General features: G+C 45.0%; 1 protein-coding gene across 1 annotated transcript in view; it reads right to left on the bottom strand.

Moving 5' to 3' along the window:
* Positions 1 to 19,069, bottom strand: part of PDPK1 (3-phosphoinositide dependent protein kinase 1) — an 87,159-nt gene that overhangs the window by 22,070 nt on the left and 46,020 nt on the right. Inside the window, exons 5-8 of the mRNA XM_053555356.1 lie at positions 16,648 to 16,792; positions 15,952 to 16,049; positions 5,282 to 5,357; positions 23 to 91 (exon numbers count right to left, since the gene is read on the bottom strand). Coding sequence (XP_053411331.1) covers positions 23 to 91; positions 5,282 to 5,357; positions 15,952 to 16,049; positions 16,648 to 16,792 — 388 coding nt within the window. The remainder of the gene's footprint in view (positions 1 to 22; positions 92 to 5,281; positions 5,358 to 15,951; positions 16,050 to 16,647; positions 16,793 to 19,069) is intronic.

The raw sequence follows: 19,069 nt of genomic DNA, 5'->3' as shown, positions 1-19,069 counted from the left end.
CCAGGAAACACCATCTCCTTACCCAGCTCGGAATGGTGGGAGTCCTGCCACAAGCTGGTATATTATGCATCCAAGAGCCCAAAGGTCTGAACTTTAAGGTAGGGAAAAAACAAAGAAGAATGACATTTGTAAAAGCTAAATGACAGGCAGACCTTTCCACTCTGTACCACCCCAGCACCATCTCCTATGTCCTTTGTCCTTGCAAACCAGGTGAGCTTGAGGGCAGGCACCTGCTCTCTCGGGAAGCCTCCCTGGGGCCTGGGCAAAGATAATGTGCACAGGGCAGACACTGCCCATCAGCTGTTCAGCTGCCCTGAAGCTCTGCCACAGTGAGCCGGGGCTACTGCTTCCACACACCTGGCTCACCCAAAAGCATAGCAGGACTCACTCCTAGCACCACACTCCTGCAGAATGGGCAGTGCACAGAGGGTTAAAGAAGGAGCTGACACTGTTCCCAGCAAAATGACAGGGAAATTTATGGTAAGCACCTCTTGCCAGTGCTCAGGAAGGGAGCAGAGCAGGGGACAGGCTGGGAGGGACTGAGTCAGGGGCAAGGATGGTGTTACTCAGACAAAATGTAGTTCTCCTCTAACCAACTCAGTGCTCAGCCCAGGGCAGGTGCAAATCCGCACACACCAAGAAGCCAAAGGAGAACATCCATAGCTGTGCACAAAGCAGGTTTGCTCTCTCCCTTCTTGGATTCCATTGGGAAAAGTCCTACCCCTCCTTCACAAACATTTTAATTATCCATTTTAAAAGAAAAACACTATACTTGTAAATTTCTTTAAGTTACATCCAGAACACAGCTAGGTTTCCTAAGTATCCCCAACTCTTGGGAGCCTTCAAGTCTGTCCTCATCCAATGCCCCAGCTCTGCCCTCACTCATACCACCCCCTCCACCAGCTTAGGTCACTTGACACAGCTGATCTCCAGCTTTTCTGCCCGCTTTTTTGTGTTGCTCCCCATTTTAACTAACAGTAAGGAAAAACCAATGTAAAAGGTACATTGGCACTTGGCAATGTTCTTGTGTTGCTCCCCATTGGCCTGCCTTCCATTTCCAGCTCCTCTTTTAGCCCGAGGCATGTGCAGGCCTCAGGGACAGCTACACACAGTTTCTGAAAGAGACCACAGCCCAGCCCTCTGGAGGGCGAAATCGCAGGGTGTGGGTGAAAACTACCACTTCAGACGAAAGGCCAACCAAGTGCCAGGGACCTTAAGGGAAGGCTCTGTCCTTGCTCCCCTGGTAAGGCACTTGATAGGGGCTTAAAAATGCAACACAGAGGGCAGTGCCTGTGGCTCAGTGTGTAGGGTGCCAGCCCCATATACCAAGGGTGGTGGGTTTGAACCCAGCCCCGGCCAAACTACAACAAAAAAATGCCAGTCATTGTGGTGGGTGCCTGTAGTCCCAGCTACTCGGGAGGCTGAGGCAAGAGAATCGCCTAAGCCCAAGAGCTAGAGGTTGCTGTGAGTTGTGACACCATGGCATTCTACCGAGGGTGACAAAGTGAGATTCTGTATCTAAAAATAAAAATAAAAATAAAATGCAACACAAAAATCTGGGTCACAACACACAGATACAGAGTGAAGAGCATTTAATAAATGCCGCCATGCCCTGCATAATGTTGCAAGTCAATAGCAGACTGTGCACAATGGAAGCCCCATAAGATCATAATGCCGTATTCTTACTATACCTTTTCTTTACTGCCTGTAGGGTTCAGTACAGTAATGTGCTGCAGCACAGGTAGGTAGGCTGAACCATGCAGGTGTGTGCAAGGACACTCTGTGATGTCCACATAATGAAGAGATTGCCTAACGACGTGTTTCTCACAATATATCCTAATAGTTTAGAGCATGACTATACCTTTTACATTGGTTTTTCCTTACTGTTAGTTAAAATGACGAGCAACACTAGAAAGCTGGCAGAAAAGCATGTACTTTTTAGTGTGGATGCAGAGACCAATGGCAGTTGCTCGACAGAATAATCTCCAGGGTATGGAATTGAAGCAGAAAGGGCTTTTCAGGTAGTCCAAAAAACATTGAATGTTTTATCATGAACATGTGTCTTAGAACTTAAATTTGGGGCCGGGCGTGGTAGCTCACACCTATAATCCCAGCACTCCAGGAGGCCAACGTAGGTGGATCACCTGAATTCAGGAGTTTAAGACCAGCCTGAGCAAAGTGAGACCTCGTCTCTACTAAAAACAGAAAAACTAGCTGGGCGTTGTGGCAGGTGCCTATAGTACCAGCTACTCAGGAGGCTGAAACAAAATGATTGCTTGAGCCCAAGAGTTTGAGGTCACTGTGAGCTATGAGAGATGCCATGGCACTCTACCCAGGGCAACTAAGACTCTGTCTCAAAAAAAGAAAAAGGAAAAAAAAAGAACTTAAAATTTGTAAATACAATAAAAAATAAAAGGGGAAAGCAAGATGCTCATCCCTGTAATCCTAGCACACATCTATAGTCCCAGCCACTGGGGGGGTTGAGGGTGGGGGTGGGGGACTTGAGTGGGCCCAAAGGCAAAAGAATCTTTTGAGTCCAGGAGTTTGAGATTGCAGTGAGATACAATCATGCTACTTCACTCCACCCTGGGTGATGAACTGAGACCCTGTCTCTAAATTAATTAATATGATGTTTCTGTAAAATAATATGTACGAAGACATTTTTTAATGCTCAGTTAGACCAAGCCATGCCACTTTCTGAAATGCAACTAGGCTGGGCACAGTGGTGCAGGACTCAAACTGGCTGTCCAATCTGAATCCAATTGTGTAAAAATCATATAAACGTTATTTAGAGTACACGGAACACACCTGTATACCAAATCACCACCTGTGATATAAGTGGGTTTGGAGATTTATTCTCCATCTTTATAATAAATAGGTATTGATTTTAAAATCAGGAAAAGAAGTCTTAAACTATTTTTAATGAATATTGCATTATATAAAAATTTAAAAGTATAAGAAGATACAGGCAATGCCTCCCTCAGAACCCTGCTCACTCCCAGAGGCAACCACTATAATTATCTGTGTCCTGAGGATCCCTCCACAGAAACTGAAATGCACAAATGAGCAAATGTGAATGCAAATTCCCTGCTTTTCACACAGAAGGTAAGACCCCAGGCATGTGTTAGTAGAGCCTGGAGCTCTTCCTATATCAATGCTAAAGACTTTCTCCACCTTAAAAGTAAAATCTCCAAGCCAGGGAAAGCTAGCTCTTAGGTATAACAACACACATTTTGGAAACCTGGTAAATGGCGCCCATTACCTGGAGGAAGAAATCTACCCTCACGCTGCGGATGTGGAGCTGCTCACCCTGCGGTGCAGGGTGCTCACAAGAACTTCCTGGCCACCTCAGGCTGCTGTTCGCCAAACTCCCATCCCCAGTGGGGACACCAAAACTGTGTCCAGACATGAACAAATGTCCCCTCACAGGGCAAAATCACTCCAGTTGGGAAGCTCTGACCTAGAACAGGGTCTGGCCTATGGTTAAGAACTCAATAACTATATGCTGAGGCTGGCAGGTTTGAGCCCGGCCCAGGCTTGATAAACAACAATGACAACTGCAACAAAAAAATAGCCGGGCGTTGTGGTGGGTTCCTGTAATCCCAGCTACTTGGGAGGCTGAGGCAGAAGAATCACTTGGGCCCAAGAGTTTGAGGTTCCTGTGAGCTGTGATGCCAGAGAACTCTACCAAGGGCGACAAAGTGAGACTCTGTCTCAAAAAAAAAAAAAGAACTCAATAACTATTGACTGAATAAGGTTAGAAAAAAAAAAGCCCAGAGACCACTAAAATGCCCAATTCAACTCTGCAGAGCTCCATCCTGCCATCCATGTTTTTTTTTAATGCTGTCAAACTCATAAACCCACAGCTACCATTCCGACCATCATTCACTTATTCACCCTTGCAGGATCACTCATGTCATTCCAGGAAGGCAGGCCTACCATAACATGCCAAAGCAGGAGGCCGACAGGGCTGAGTGTCACCTCACAAGAGGGCACCCACCAGCCTAGCGTCTGACTGGCACAGGCCTCGAAGGACCCAAGCCACACCTTCATTCCAGAGAACCACTCTCTACACTGTGAAACTCAAATTCTTTTTTTTTTTTTTTTTTGAGACACAGTCTCATTTTATCACCCTTGGTAGGGTGCCATGGCATCATAGTTCATAGCAACCTCTAACTCTTGGGCTCAAGCGATTCTCTTGCCTCAGCCTCCCAAGTAGCTAGGAATATGTGTCCACCACAACATCCAGCTATTTTTAGAGACGAGGTCTTGCTCTGGCTCAGGCTGGTCTTGAACCCGTGAGCTCAGGCAATCCACCCGCCTCAGCCTCCCAAGTGCCAGGATTACAGGCATAAGCCACCGGGCCCCGCACATGAAACCCAAATTCTGATGTCACCTGCTTCATATCCACCCAAGATGAGTGTCTTCACTTCTCCAAACCCAGCCACCAGGTGCCCCAACTCCTTGCCTCTGCTGCCCCATCTCCATTCTCCCCATCCTGGACCCAAGCCAGCCCTATGTGCCTTTATTTTCACTACTAAAGCTACCTCTAAGGCCCAGCTGTACATCTCAAAGACCCTCGTGCCTACCAGAGGCCTCCTCCATCCTTTTCTCACATCCATGGCGCTCAGAGCCTCCCTGCTCTCTGCAGAGTCTGGCTCCACACACAGCAGCAGTGGCCACACAGGCTCCCCAAGGATAGATGTACTTTCCTCCCTGAATAGTTTTTACTTTTTACTAAATAAGCAAGATCAAGTCTGAAACCAAAAAGTATTAACCAACCCAAAAAGTATAAAATATAACAATAAAGTAGCACGTATGTGTATCTAAGGAAAAATACCGTTTAAAAAGTAAAACATAAAATTCATTTGAAGGATGTTTAGCTACTTAGAGGCCACAAAGACATTCTCCTTTTTTATTTTTTTGGAGACAGAGTCTTACTCTGTCACCCTTGGTACAGTGCCATGGCATCATAGCTCATAGCAACCTCAAACTCTTGGGCTGAAGCGATCCTCTTGCCTCAGCCTCCCATGTAGCTGGGACTATACAGGTACTCAACACAAGGCCCGGCTATTTTTAGAAACAGGGTCTTGCTGTAGCTCAGGCTGCTTTTGAACACGTGAGTACAAGTGATCCACCCGCATTGGCCTCCCAGAGTGCTAGAATTACAGACGTGAGCCACCATACCCCATAGCCGACACTCTCAAATATTAATTCCTCATGAAAAAACTTACTAGCTATTTTAAAGAAAAGGTAAGTTGATCAGATAAAAGCAGGTTACCTTTTACAGGCTGATTTCTCTGTGAGTAGCTCTGGAGAAACATACTGTGCTGTTCCCACAAATGAATTGGCCCTGGCTGAGACGAGAGAGAGAGACAAGAAAGGTCATGTTCAGACAAGCACTCCACTGATAATTGTGGTGGCACAAAGTTGGTGGCCATGCATCAGGATATCATGGCTTAAGTGTGGGTAGCCCGGGGTCCCTCTGCAATGCAGCAATGGTCACTTGTAGATGGCTGACCACTCCCAGGTGTGCACTCCATAGCTGGCTCAAGCAATCCTGCTCAGCAACACCCCCACCCCCAACTCTAGAACACCATGTTCCTCTCCTCCTACAGCTTCCATCTGACACATTACTGGAGGACGTGTTCAGCACATGCACCTGTCATTCAGCCAACATTCATCCCACAGAATAGGGGCCCCAAGGGCAAGGGGTCCTCTTTCATGCACTGCTGGACCTGTGGAGCCTAACATGGCCCCAGACATGTGGAAGGGACACAGTAAACAGCTCTGAGCCTGAGACAGCCCTCTTTCCAGTCCCAAACAGCTTAAGAGTCAAAGGGCTACAGAACAGACTCAGGCCTCAGCCAGGGACATTCTTCCACATCTGGCCACTTCTGGTCTGGCTTTTGCTGCACGAAGTCACCAAGTTCACCTGCAGACAGGGCACCAAGACCTCTGGATCCGCTCATCATCAGAGATACCTGTCACCCAGTGGCCCCTCAGCACTGAGAAGACTCACCAGTAGCCAGTGGCCCTGATAGAGCAGCACCACAGCACAAACTGACCCAACTTCCACCCTTCAGGGTTGGACAGAGCCAGGGCCACCACACAGTACAACCACTGCCTCCACCTGTCCTGCCCACAGATCAGTTCTGAACTGTTTTCCACCTAACCCTGGGGCCAGGCTAAGGGAGGCTCACAGGCCCAGCTCTGTAAATGTCTTCCATGTAAAGGCTTCATGGTTACATTTGCATCCGGCCAGGCCCCCAAATAATATTGCCCATAACACAGAGGGGATTCCTTAAAGAAAACCAACCAAGAGCCAAAAATGAGAAAAAAACATGTAACCACCCAATTAACCAAAGAAATGCAAATTAAAACATGATAACCTATCAAATTGGCAAAGAGAAAAAATAACAAAAATATATAATCTTGGGGCCAGGTACAGTGGTTCATGCCTCGAGGCAGGCAGATCACCTGAGATCATGAGTTTGAGACCAGCCTGAGCTAGAGCAATACCCCATCTCTTAAAAAAAAAAAAAAAATTATATATATATACACACACACACATATATATATATAAATGTTGGAAAGAATTTGGGGCAGCAGGTGCAGCACTGCTGGTGGAACTAAGAGATAGTGTGACCTTGGGGGGCAACTTTCCAATAAGCAACAAAAATCATAAAAGATGGGCTTGTCGGGCGGCGCCTGTGGCTCAGTGAGTAGGGCGCTGGCCCCATAGGCCGAGGGTGGTGGGTTCAAACCCAGCCCCGGCCAAACTGCAACAAAAAAATAGCCGGGCATTGTGGCGGGTGCCTGTGGTCCCAGCTGCTCAGGAGGCTGAGGCAGGAGAATCGCCTAAGCCCAGGAGTTGGAGGTTGCTGTGAGCTATGTGACGCCACGGCACTCTACGGAGGGCAATAAAGTGAAACTCTGTCTCTACAAAAAAAAAAAAAAAAAAAGATGGGCTTGTCCTTGACACAGCAATTCCACTTACAGCTACAGCTCCTGATCCTAAAGGAGGACTGGGCATGGTCCCAGCTATTCAGAGGCTGAGACAGGAGGATGCTCAATCCCAGGTATTTAAGGGTATAGTGAGCTATAATGACATCACTACACTTCAGCCTGGGTGACAGACTGAGAGAACCCATCTCTTAAAAAAATAAAAAAAAAAGAAAGAAAGAAATCAAGCCAGGCGCTCTGGACACTGAGGCAGGTGGATTGCTTGAGCTCAGGAGTTCAAGGCCAGCCTGAGCAAGAATGAGACCCCATCTCTACTAAAAAAAAAACAGAAAACACTAGCCAGGTGTTATGACAGGTCTAACTGCTCAGGAGGCTGGGGCAGGACGATGGCTTGAGCCTGAGTTTGAGGTTGCTATGAGCTACGATGGTGCCACAGCACTCTACCCAGGGCAACAGAGTAAGACTCTTTTATCTAAAAAAAAAAAAAAAAAAAAGAAGGGCCATAGCCACTGATGAGGATATCATCTGATACTTTACTTACCTAGTCAATGTTTCCAATCTTTAGTACAATTAGGTGTTACTTTTGTGATTTCTACCTTTTTAAAATGTCATTATTAAGTTTGAAAAATGTTTTCATATAGAAGGACATATACAACATGGACATAAAGTTCATGTGCAATTTTAAAATAGTTTAACATAGTAAATTGCACATGAACTTTATGTCCACCCTATATTACAGATAATTAAATAATTCACACTATCAAACAGTACACAGAGCATTTTTTTTTTTTTTTTGAGACAGAGTATCACTATGTCACCCTCAGTAGAGTACCGTAGCATCACAGCTCACAGCAACCTCCAACTCTTGGGCTTACGATTCGCTTGCCTCAGTCTTCCAAGTAGCTGGGACTACAGGCGCCCGCCACAGTGCCCAGCTATTTTTTGGTTGCAGTTGTCATTGCTGTTTAGCTGGCCCAGGCTGGGCTCAAACCTGCCAGCTGGGGTGTATGTGGCCAGCGCCCCACTGAGCTATGGGTACCGCCAACTGCTGGTATTTTTAAATAGATACATATGCCCCCAGCTAACCTGCCCAGCACTGCCCACCTACCTCACCTCCTCCAGGCTCCTTGAGGTTCTCCCTGTTCTTTCTTTCTTTCTTTTTTTTTTTTTTTGAGACGCAGTCTCACTTTGTCACCCCCTGTAGAGTACCATGGCATCATAACTCACAGCAACCTCAGACTCCGGGGCTCAACCGATTCTCTTGCCTCAGCCTCCCAAGAAGCTGGGATTATAGGTGCCTGCCACAAGGCCCAGCTATTTTCAGAGGTGGAATCTCTAGCTCAGGCTGGTCTCAAACTTGTGAGCTCAAGGGATCCACCAACCTCAGCCCCCCAGAGTGCTAGGATTATAGGAGTGAGCCACCACCCCCAGCCCTTGCCCTTCCTTTCTTTTCTCAGGGTCCGCCTACCCTTACTTCCTCTGCCTACCTTCCTAAGTGATTATAATGAAATATAAGTATCAACATATTAAAATAACAGATTTGTACTATAGTAATATATGATTTATTAATAACACTTTATTAATGCATTAAATAACAAGATCTAGTAGCAGGTCTAATTATACAGCAACTCTACAGCAGTAGTGAGCATAACTGGGATGCCAGGCTGCACTGTGACAACTGTTAATAGGACAGTTGGAATATATTGGTGATTTCCATTTCCAGAATAGGAAAATGTTGGTGATTTCTCCTGGTAACACAGACATCTGTTGCCTACATTCATAATTGAAGGGAACGTCAAACATCACTGAAACGTTTGTGAAAATAATTAATGTCCCCCTATCTAGCTTCTAGATGCTCTGACCTCCATCTGTGACACCCAGGTTAAAAGCCCCAGAAAGAGTGTTAGAAAACCACAAAGAATCTCGTTACTTCCCTCTGGGAGCCCAGAGATTAGCCAAAGACCAAACTTCTCCAACTCTGGAAACTCAGACACAGACTCAATTGTTAGATGCTGCCACCTTTTCTACACCACTGACCCACTTGACGGTGTCCCACTGAAGTCAGGGTAAAAAGGACAGGAGGCTCTCAGGCTGGGTTGTTGTCTCCATTTTTAAAGTGGTTCAAAGAAACTATGCCACATCCTGCACTGTATACAACCCTAGGTACCTATCACATACCACAGATCTGCTGGTCAGATTCAGAGAGGCCTGTAGGGAGGCAGGACCTGAAGAAGTAATTCTGAGCACAGAACACACCCACACTCTATTCAAAGCCAAGGCTTTGAGCTGCCACCTTAACAATAAACCTACACTTACCTGAAGCACAGAAACTCCCCCCCCCCAAAATGTGACTACCCCTCGGACAAAAAGACTAGCAAACCAATGTAGCAACATACAAAAAAGATGAGGCACTATGATCGGTACATGAATGCAAGGTTAGTTCAGTATACAAAAATCAACGCATTAAATCGTTATCATCCAAAAAAAGGACAAAAAAACATATAATCAATAGAAGCAGAAAAAGCATTTGACAAAAATTCAGCACCTTTGCATGATAAAAACACTTAATGAAGAAGGCAAAGCTTAGAACACTCTTGGGCAGATAAAGGGCACATACAAAACCCCATAGCAGACATCACAGCTGAGGTGAAAGACTAAATAAAAGCTTGCCCCTAGGACAGGAACAAGACAGGAGACCCACCCTCACTATAATCTAGTCAACTTTATAATAGAGAGGCTGGTCATAGTGGCTCATGCCTGTAATGCTAGCAATCTGGGAGGCCAAGACAGGAGGACTGGTGGAACTCAGGAGTTCAAGACAGCCTAAGCAAGAGTGAGGTCCTACCTGTACTGAAAATAAAAAAATGAGCCAGGCATGGTGACGGGCCCCTGTAGCACCAGCTACTTGAGAGGCTGAGGCAGGACAATCACTTGAGCATAGGAGTTTGAGGTTGCTGTGAACTAGGCTGAGGCCAGGGCACTCAAGCCTGGGTGAGAGAATGAGACTCCTGGCTCCAAAACAAACAAACAAACAAGGCTGGGCGAGGTGGCTCATGCCTGCAATCCTAGCACTCTGGGAGTGACGAGGCAGTGGACTGCTTGAGCTCAGTAGTTCAAGACCAGCCTGAGCAAGAGTGAGACCCCATCTCTAAAAAATAACTGGGGGTCAGCACCTGTAGCACAGTGGTTACGGCACCAGCCACACACACCAAAGGTAGCGGTAACAATAACAAAAAAATAGTCGGGCGTTGTGGCAGGTGCCTGTAGTCCCAGCTACTTGGGAGGCTGAGGCAAGAGAATCACTTAGGCCCAAGAGTTTGATGCTGCTGTGAGCTGTGACACCACAGCACTCTACAGAGGGCGACATAGTGAGACTCTGTCTCAATAAAATAAAATAAAAGAAAAGAAAAAGAAAAATAACTGGGCATTGTAGCGAGAGCCTATAGTCCCAGCTACTTGGAAGGCTGAGAAAAGAGGATCACTTGAGCCCAAGAGTTTGAGGTTGCTATGAGTTATAATGCCATGGCACTCTACTAAGGATGACAAAGTTAGACTATCTCAAATAAATAAGTCATAGCCAAAGGAAGAAAATAAAAGGCATCCAGATTAGAAGGAAAGAAAACAAGCTCTAACCACAGATGACATGATGCCATAAGCAGAAAATGTAGAAGAATCCACTGAGAAACTATTATAACTAATTAGAGTTTGGCAAAGGTGTAGCACACAGCTAAGTACAAAATCAACTGTGTTTCTACATGGTTGCCATGAACAATCTGAAAATAAAATTAAGACAACAATTCTACTTATAATATCAAAAATACTTGGGGCAGTGCATGTGGCTCAGTGAGTAGGACGCCAGTCCCATATACCGAGGGTGGTGGGTTCGAACCCCATCCCGGCCAAACTGCAACAAAAAATAACTGGGTGTTGTGGTGGGCGCCCGTAGTCCCAGCTACTTGGGAGGCTGAGGCAAGAGAATCGCCTAAGCCCAAAGCTGGAGGTTGCTGTGAGCTGTGACACCACAGCACTCTACCGAGAGCGACAAAGTAAGACTGTCTCTAAAATAAAATAAAATACTTAAGAGATAAATTTAACTATAGTACAAAGCTATACTTTTTTTTTTTTTTTTTTTTTTTTTAATTTTTTTGTAGAGACAGAGTCTCACTTTATGGCCCTCGGTAGAGTGCCATGGCATCACACAGCTCACAGCAACCTCCAACTCCTGGGCTTAAGCGATTCTCTTGCCTCAGCCTCCCAAGTAGCTGGGACTACAGGCGCCCACCACAACGCCCAGCTATTTTTTGGTTGCAGTTCAGCAGGGGCCGGGTTTGAACGCGCCACCCTCGGTATATGGGGCCGGCGCCTTACCGACTGAGCCACAGGCGCTGCCCCAAAGCTATACTCTTAAAAACTAAAATATATTTTTGAAAGAAATTAAAGATCTCAATAAATGGAAAGACAGGGCATGTTGATGGCTCAGAAAACTTAATATTGATAAGACTGGTAATAGGAGGGACGGTATTTGGGGGGACCTCACCTAACGTGCATGATGCAATAGTACATTTCAAAACTATTAAGAAATGAGTATAATTGTGATGGATGTGTTACTTAGTACAATGTAAACATTTCACATTGTATATCAAAGCAGTACCCTGAACCCCATAAATACATCAATGTACAAAGTTATGGTTTAATAAAAAATAATTAATTTGGAAAAAAAAAAAAAAAGACTGGTAATACCCACTTGGTGCCTATAGCTCAGCGGCTAGGACGCCGGCCAAATACACAGGGCCTGGCGGGTTCAAACCCGTCCTGGGCCGGTCAAACAATGACAACTACAACAAAAAAAATAGCTGGGCGTTATGGTAGGCTCTTGTAGTCCCAGCTACTTGGGAAGCTAAGGCAAGAGAATCACTTAAGCCCAAGAGTTTGAGGTTGCTGTGAGTTGTGATGCCATGGCACTCTACCGAGGGCAACACAGTGAGACTCTCTCAGAAAAAAAAAAAAAAGACTGGGAATACCTTTTAAACTGGCCTATAGACTCAATGCAATTCCCATGCCCACTCCAGCAGGCTTCCACCAACTGACAACCACCTTTCCAAAGTTTACCACACTGTAGCCTTTATCACAGTGATTTTCAACTAATGTTGAGAGGATCTTAGGTATTATGCAAAAATTTTTAAAGATTATTAATTATTTATTTTCAAAGAAGTTCAAAGCACAGTTAATTATTTTTTTCAGTCTTTTTTTTTTTTTTTAAGAGACAGAGTCTCAATTTGTCACCCTTGGTAGAGTGCCATGGTGTCACAGCTTATAGCCACCTCCAGCTCTTGGACTTAGGTGATTCTCTTGCCTCAGCCTCCCGAGTAGCTAGGGACTACAGGAGCCTGCCACAACGCCCAGCTATTTTTTTGTTGCAGTTTGGCTGGAGCCGGGTTCAAACCCACCATCCTTGGTATATGGGGCCTGCGCCCTACTCACTGAGCCACAGGCACCACCCTTCACTTTTTTTTTTTTTTTGATCAGCATAATTTAAATGTGCCACAGTTAAGTGTGCCATGAGTTAAAAAGCTTAAAAAACAAAGCTCTATCGCCTCATTCCTCCTTATGGCTGAATACATTACATCGTACAGAATGGACCAAAATTTGCTTACCCATTCATCTGCTGGTAACATGTGGGTTGTTTCTACCTTTGACCTATTGTGAGTAATGCTAGAAACATTTTAGCACACGTTTTTGTTTTAATGTATGTTTTCATTACTTTTGGGGTACAAACCTAGGAGTGGAATGCTGCCAGACTGTTTTCCAAAGTGACTGTACCATTTGCCATTCCCACCACCCACAATGTACGTGGAACCAATTTCTCCACATCTTTGCTAACACCTATTATTATCTGCCTTTTGAGTATAGCCATCTAGTGGGTGTGAAATAGCATCTTACTCTAGTTTGGATTTGCATTCCTTTAATGACTAATGATGCTAAGTAACTTTTCATGTGCTTATTATTGGCCATTTATATCTCACTTCTTTGGGGAAATGTCTATCCAGACCTTTTGCCCAGTTTTTTTTTTTTATTTTGTTAATTACTGAGTTGCAAAAGTTCCTTAAATCCTGGATACAAGTCCCTTATCCGATAGATGATTTGCTAATATTTGTTCCTGTTTGGTGGGTTGTCTTTTCACTTTCTTGATATCACGTACAATACAAAAGTTCTTTTTTTGGAGACAGAGCCTCAAGCTATCGCCCTAGGTAGAGTGCCATAGCATCACAGCTCACAGAAACCTCAAACTCTTGGGCTTAAGCGATTCTCTTGCCTCAGCCTCCCAAGTAGCTGGGACTACAGGCACCTACCAAAACGTCTGGCTTTTGTTGCAGTTGTCATTGTTGTTTAGCTGACTCAGGCCGGGTTCGAACCCACCAGCCTCGTTGTATGTGGCTGGCGCCATAACCACTAAGCTACAGGCACTTAGCTTCTTACACTTAAGAGTCTAACTTATCTACATTTTCTTTCATTGCTTTTGGTATTGTATCTAACAAACCACTGCCTAACCCAAGGTCACAAACATTTACTTCTGTGTTTTCTTCTAAATATCAGCTTTCATTCTCAAATTCAGATCTCTAATGAATTCTGAGTTAACTTTTATTTATGGTGTGAGGTAGGGGATAATAATTTTTTAATGAATTCATCATTGCTGGAGGATGATGATGAACCAATTCATGATTTTCAAAAATGAATGGCAAATAAAGGAAAAAGAAGCAAGCATTTATCCTGCCTTTCCTAAATATCACTGGTTAACCAAATGGTTGCTATGAGGAAGTTTCTCTTTAAAGAGCCTACCTCATGAATAAATTAGATTATGACCATTCTGCATCACCAATGAATTAATGAATTTAGGCCAATTACGGCTATAAATGGCTACTGATATCGAGAGGTACCTGGATGTTACATGCACTACTAGTCTATGAGTAGAGAAAAGGGGGCATCAAATCTGAATATGATTCAGCAGCCAGAATCTCAGGAAATACAGAGAAGAGAGGAACCAGTTATGTGACTCCACAGAGATTCATTCAGAAAACTTCAGTAACTTCTATAAGACAAATGACCTGGTTTCTTCAACACATTGAAAGGTGAAAAAATTTAAATGGAGGGGAAATTACATATTTAACAAAATAAATGACAACCTTATTTGGATCCTGATTCAAGTAAACAACAAATATTATGATTTGCATAAGAAAGTCAGGAATTAGGTGGTGCATGTGGCTCAAGGAATAGTGCACTGGTCCCATATACGGGAGATGGTAGATTCAAACCCAGCCACAGCCAAAATAAAAAGAAAAAAACTGCAAAAAAAAGAAAGTCAGAAATTTAACTCAGCCTGAAAATTTTGAGATACATTAAGCAATTACTGCAAATATATATATATATAATTTTTTTTTTTTTTTTTTTTGAGGCAGTCTTACTTTGTCACCCTCGGTAGAGTGCTATGGCATCATAGCTCACAGCAAACTCCAACTCTTGGCCTCAAGCGATTCTCTCATCTCAGCCTCCCAAGTACCTGCGACTACAGGCACCCACCACAACGCCCGGCTATTTTTTGGGTACAGTTGTCATAGTTGTTTAGCTGGCCTGAGCTACCACCAGCCTTGGTTTATGTGGCCATAACCACTGTCTACGGGCACCAAGCCCCTTTTTTCTTTTTAGAGACAAAGTCTCAAGCTGTCACCCTGGGTAGAGTACCTTGGTGTCATAGCTCACAGCAACCTCAAACTGCTGGGCTTATGCAATTCTCCTGCCTCAGCCTCCCAAGTAACTGGGACTACAAGCGCCTGCCACAACACCTGGCTATTTTTTTTGTTGCAGTTGTCATTGTTGTTTATTAGCTGGCCCGGGCCAGGTTCGAACCCACCAGCCTTGGAGTATGTGGCCGGTGGCCTAGCCACTGAGCTACAGGCGCCAAGCCAACACCCGGCTATTTTTTAGAGACAGGGGTCTTGCTCTTGCTCACGCTGGTCTTGAACCTGTGAGCTCAGGCAATCCACTTCCCTCGGCGTCCCAAAGTGCTAGGATTACATGCATAAGCCAACCCACCCAGCCCCTATTACAAATATTTTATATATAAAAATGGTATGGTACTATGGTTGTTTTTAAAAAGAACATTTAGGGTTGCGCCTGTGGCTCAGTGAGTAGGGCGCCGACCCCATATACCAAGGATGGCGGGTTCAAACCCAGCCCCGGCCGAACTGCAACAAAAAAATAGCCGGGCGTTGTGGCAGGCGCCTGTAGTCTCAGCTGCTCAGGAGGCTGAGGCAGGAGAATCACGGAAGCCCAAGAGCTGGAGGTTGCTGTGAGTCCTGTGACGTCATGGCACTCTACCGTGGGCGGTACAGTAAGACTCTGTCTCTACAAAAAAAAAAAAAAAAAAAAATTTAAATATAAAGAACATTTATATTTTAGCAATATATACTGAAATATTTATCAGGAAAACAAATTGATGGTATTGGGAATCAGGGCACAAGTACTGTGTAGTGATTTACAATAAGTAATTATTATGTGTAAATACACACACACCTCACCCATGTATTACAATCATGTCTAAACTAATACCAATACTGAAAAGATCAGAGTGGACCACACAAAGATGGTAAGAGCTATGCTTGATGGGGGACATCCAGGAAACCTCTTCTCCATTGTGCCCACTTCACTCCCTTTGTGTGGGACCAGGCACAATGTGGCACCTACCACAACTATGGAGGATGAGCCCCAACAGGCACTATTGAGAACCAGTGACCATCCCTACTCCCCCCAGACCAGACACATTGCCTGAGGCTTTATAGGGAGACCTGAGACAGCAGGGCCTACCCAGATCTGTTCTGTGATAACAACAGTATCGCAAACCTGTCAGTAATGATGAAGAAAATACATTTCTCAAAAGTTGCCTCTGACCTTAAGCAGAGCCAGGCTCTACTAGAAATAAAACTCACACACCTTGTTTGCTCTCTGGGGATAATACTTTTGCTGTTCCAAAATCTGTGATCTGGATGTGCATATCTTCATTTAATAAAATGTTTTCTGGTTTAAGATCCCTGTAAAAGTAGATTTTTACATTGAGGCAAAATACTTATAACAGCACCATTAGAACATACTCTGCATTTTGCTGAAAACAAAATGGACTAATGAATGCTTATGATCTTTACAGACAGGCAACCTAGAGTTCTAAAGTTCACAGTGAACAAGTATCAACTGCATACAATAAGGACATTCAAATTAAATCACTTCATAACTGCATCTATTATTTTAATAAACTTTATAAAAGTTTAGTCTCCAGCTTTTAGCTCTTAAAACAGTTTATAAACACTTCTAATTTGACTTTAGCAGAAAGTCAAAAAAAATGAGACCATAAATAACTACACACAAAAGCTACAAGTGACAAAATAAAAGGATCGGTCGAGATGGCTAAAAATGCTATTAGCTTAGCAAGAAGACCCCTGGGGGGGGGGGGAAAAAAAAAAAGACCAACTCCTGGCATCTACAGGCGAGTATTGCAGTGTCAGCTAGCAGCTCAGCCATTCCCCTGCACACAGCACACCAAGGCTGACCCAAGATTGGGCATTAGCCATACATTGTGGGCCTTAATTATTAAACTTCCCACCCTACCAACACCAGTCAGGGTACCCCTGTCACCTGTGAATGATGCCCTTGCCATGCAGATACTCCAGGGCAGACACAATCTCAGCTGTGTAGAATCGGGTGCAGGTCTCATCAAATGAACCAATTTTGCGAATGTATTTAAGTAGTTCTCCATTTTTGGCATAACTAAGGCCAAAATCTGAATAGTATATAGTTAAGGAAGCATGTAAAAATAATCTTTAAAAATCTTTGAAGGCCCAGTAAGAATTTGTTCAAATTAGATGCAAACTCCAACAGCTATAGCCCAAGACAGCCATGCTATGGTCATACCCATGGCCACCGGGTCTGACAAGAAGTGCAGGCCCCAGCTCCAAGACTAGGCATAGTGCAAGGCTTCTCCCCAGGAACACAATGATGTGGTTGGTCCTGAGGAACATGTGCAGCCACTCTCAGCCCAGAAAGCCCCTCTAGATCACACTGTCTCCAGAAGTTATCGAAGGCCTCAGTGCAGGGGACCCACCAGAAACAGGGCCTGCAGCTCCTTGCCAAAAGCACAAACAACTTAACAACTTACATGCAAGATTCAACTGCAGAAAGAATCACTTTTGGGGGGTGGGGGAGTGGGGGATGGGAGGATTGGGCAAAGGTGGGAAGACCACTTGAGGCCAGGAGTTTAAAACTAGCCTGGACATCATAGAGAGATCCCATCTCTACAAAAAAGAAAGATTAGCCAGGCATGGTAGTGTACACTGCAGTCCCAGCTACTTGGGAGGCTGTGGCAGGAGGTCGCCTAAGCCCAAGTGTTAGAGGTTGCAGTAAGCTGTGATATAGCACCACTGCACTCCAACCTAGGTGACAAAGCAAGACCCTGTAACACATACACACACACACACACACAAAAGATGGGGATGGGGGGTGGCATCCAGAATAGCACCTTACTCTTAACCTTGGCGGAGGCTCCTATGTTGTGCTGAGTCCATTTGTGTTCCTTCCACAAATCAAAGGGATGTGTTTTCGAAGAAAAAAGCTGCTTATCAAGTTCCTGATTCTTTCTGTTTATGAGGGACCCACCAGAGACAATAAAGACAGCCACTTTCCTCCTACGCACCACTACGCTGTGAGGTGTTTCATTTGCATTCTCCTTTCCCCAGAGGATTTAGGCTTGATAATAAATGGATCTCATATAACTGTTTACCCCCTGGAAGCACCAATATTTGTACCTATTAATGGAAATCAGTCTCGAGGTATTTCACTCTTACTGGCAGCCTAATACTCAGAAATACATAGTGACTGCCGGCCCTGAGCTAGGAAGGACAGCTTGTGCCCAGGGTTGTTCATTCCATTCTAGTTTCTGTTTGTCCAGGCATTGTCATCTCCTAATAAGGAAGGAGCCTGAAGCTTTAGGGCAGTGAAGACAAACTCAGGAAGGAAGGGACCAGCAACCAAAGCTGTCACACTTGCCTGGTCTAGGCCCACCTCTAAGCACCCAAGCCTTCCCAACCTGGACAATGTTTAAGAGGAACATGAAGGTGGGCATGGTGGCTCACACCTGTAATCCTACCATGTTGGGAAGCTGAGGCAGGTGGATTGCTTGAGTTCAGAAGTTCGAGACCAGCCTGAGCAAGAGCAAGACCCATCTCTAAAAATAGCCAGACATTGTTGTGGGCACCTGTAGTCCCAGCTATTTGGGAGGCTAAGGCAAAAGGATTGCTTGAGCCGAAGAGTTTAAGGTTGCTATGAGTTATGATGCTGCAGCACCCTACCCAGGGTGACAGAGTGAGACTCTTATCTTTAAAAAAAAAAAAAAAGAAAAGAAAAGAAAAACAATCAGGAACCTGAGACAAAAAATAAACCTCTCTTTACTAAAGGGAAGGCAAAGGGCCTTAAGCCAGCCCCTACATGTCCCCCGTGATGCTCCTTTAGGAGGAAGGGTCAATGCCCTTGGCCTCTCTACCCAGTAGCCCACAGGTGGTGAGAACCATATCACTATAGGTCTCGGGGCTATAGGCTCTGGCTCTATCCAGCCCAGGCCAGAACTCAGCACTGGCTGGACAGTTGGCCTGACCCAGGCTGGCCATACAACCTCACCAGCAGTAGTACCACCTCCAGAAGCCCAAGTGTGAGGCCTGGCCACAGCACTCAAAAGAAAGGGGACCTCGCTGCACTCCAGCCCAAGGTGTACAGGAGGCTAGCCTCTGCCCGGATGCAATGTTTAACTCCCCACCCTGGAACCACATCTGGTAAAGGCAAACCTCAGTAGGCCCCTTCGCGGATTCACCTGCCTCCTGTCAGACTGCTTCTGGGGTGTCCCCAGGCTCTGCCTCCCTTCATCTGACCTGGGGGTAAGTGAGTTTATCCTGCAATCACTCAAGGACAACAGCAATGAAGGTACATGACCAGCTAGCTGCTCCCCTCACCTCCAGGAAATCATGGCTAAAGGATGGAGGGTGGAAACATTTCCTCAGAGTTTCCTTTT

The sequence above is a fragment of the Nycticebus coucang genome, chromosome 12, assembly GCF_027406575.1.
Source record: "Nycticebus coucang isolate mNycCou1 chromosome 12, mNycCou1.pri, whole genome shotgun sequence".
In the NCBI taxonomy this organism is placed as follows: Eukaryota; Metazoa; Chordata; class Mammalia; order Primates; family Lorisidae; genus Nycticebus; species Nycticebus coucang.
Note: the sequence above shows the minus strand (reverse complement) of the source record. Positions and strands in the feature narration are given on the sequence as shown.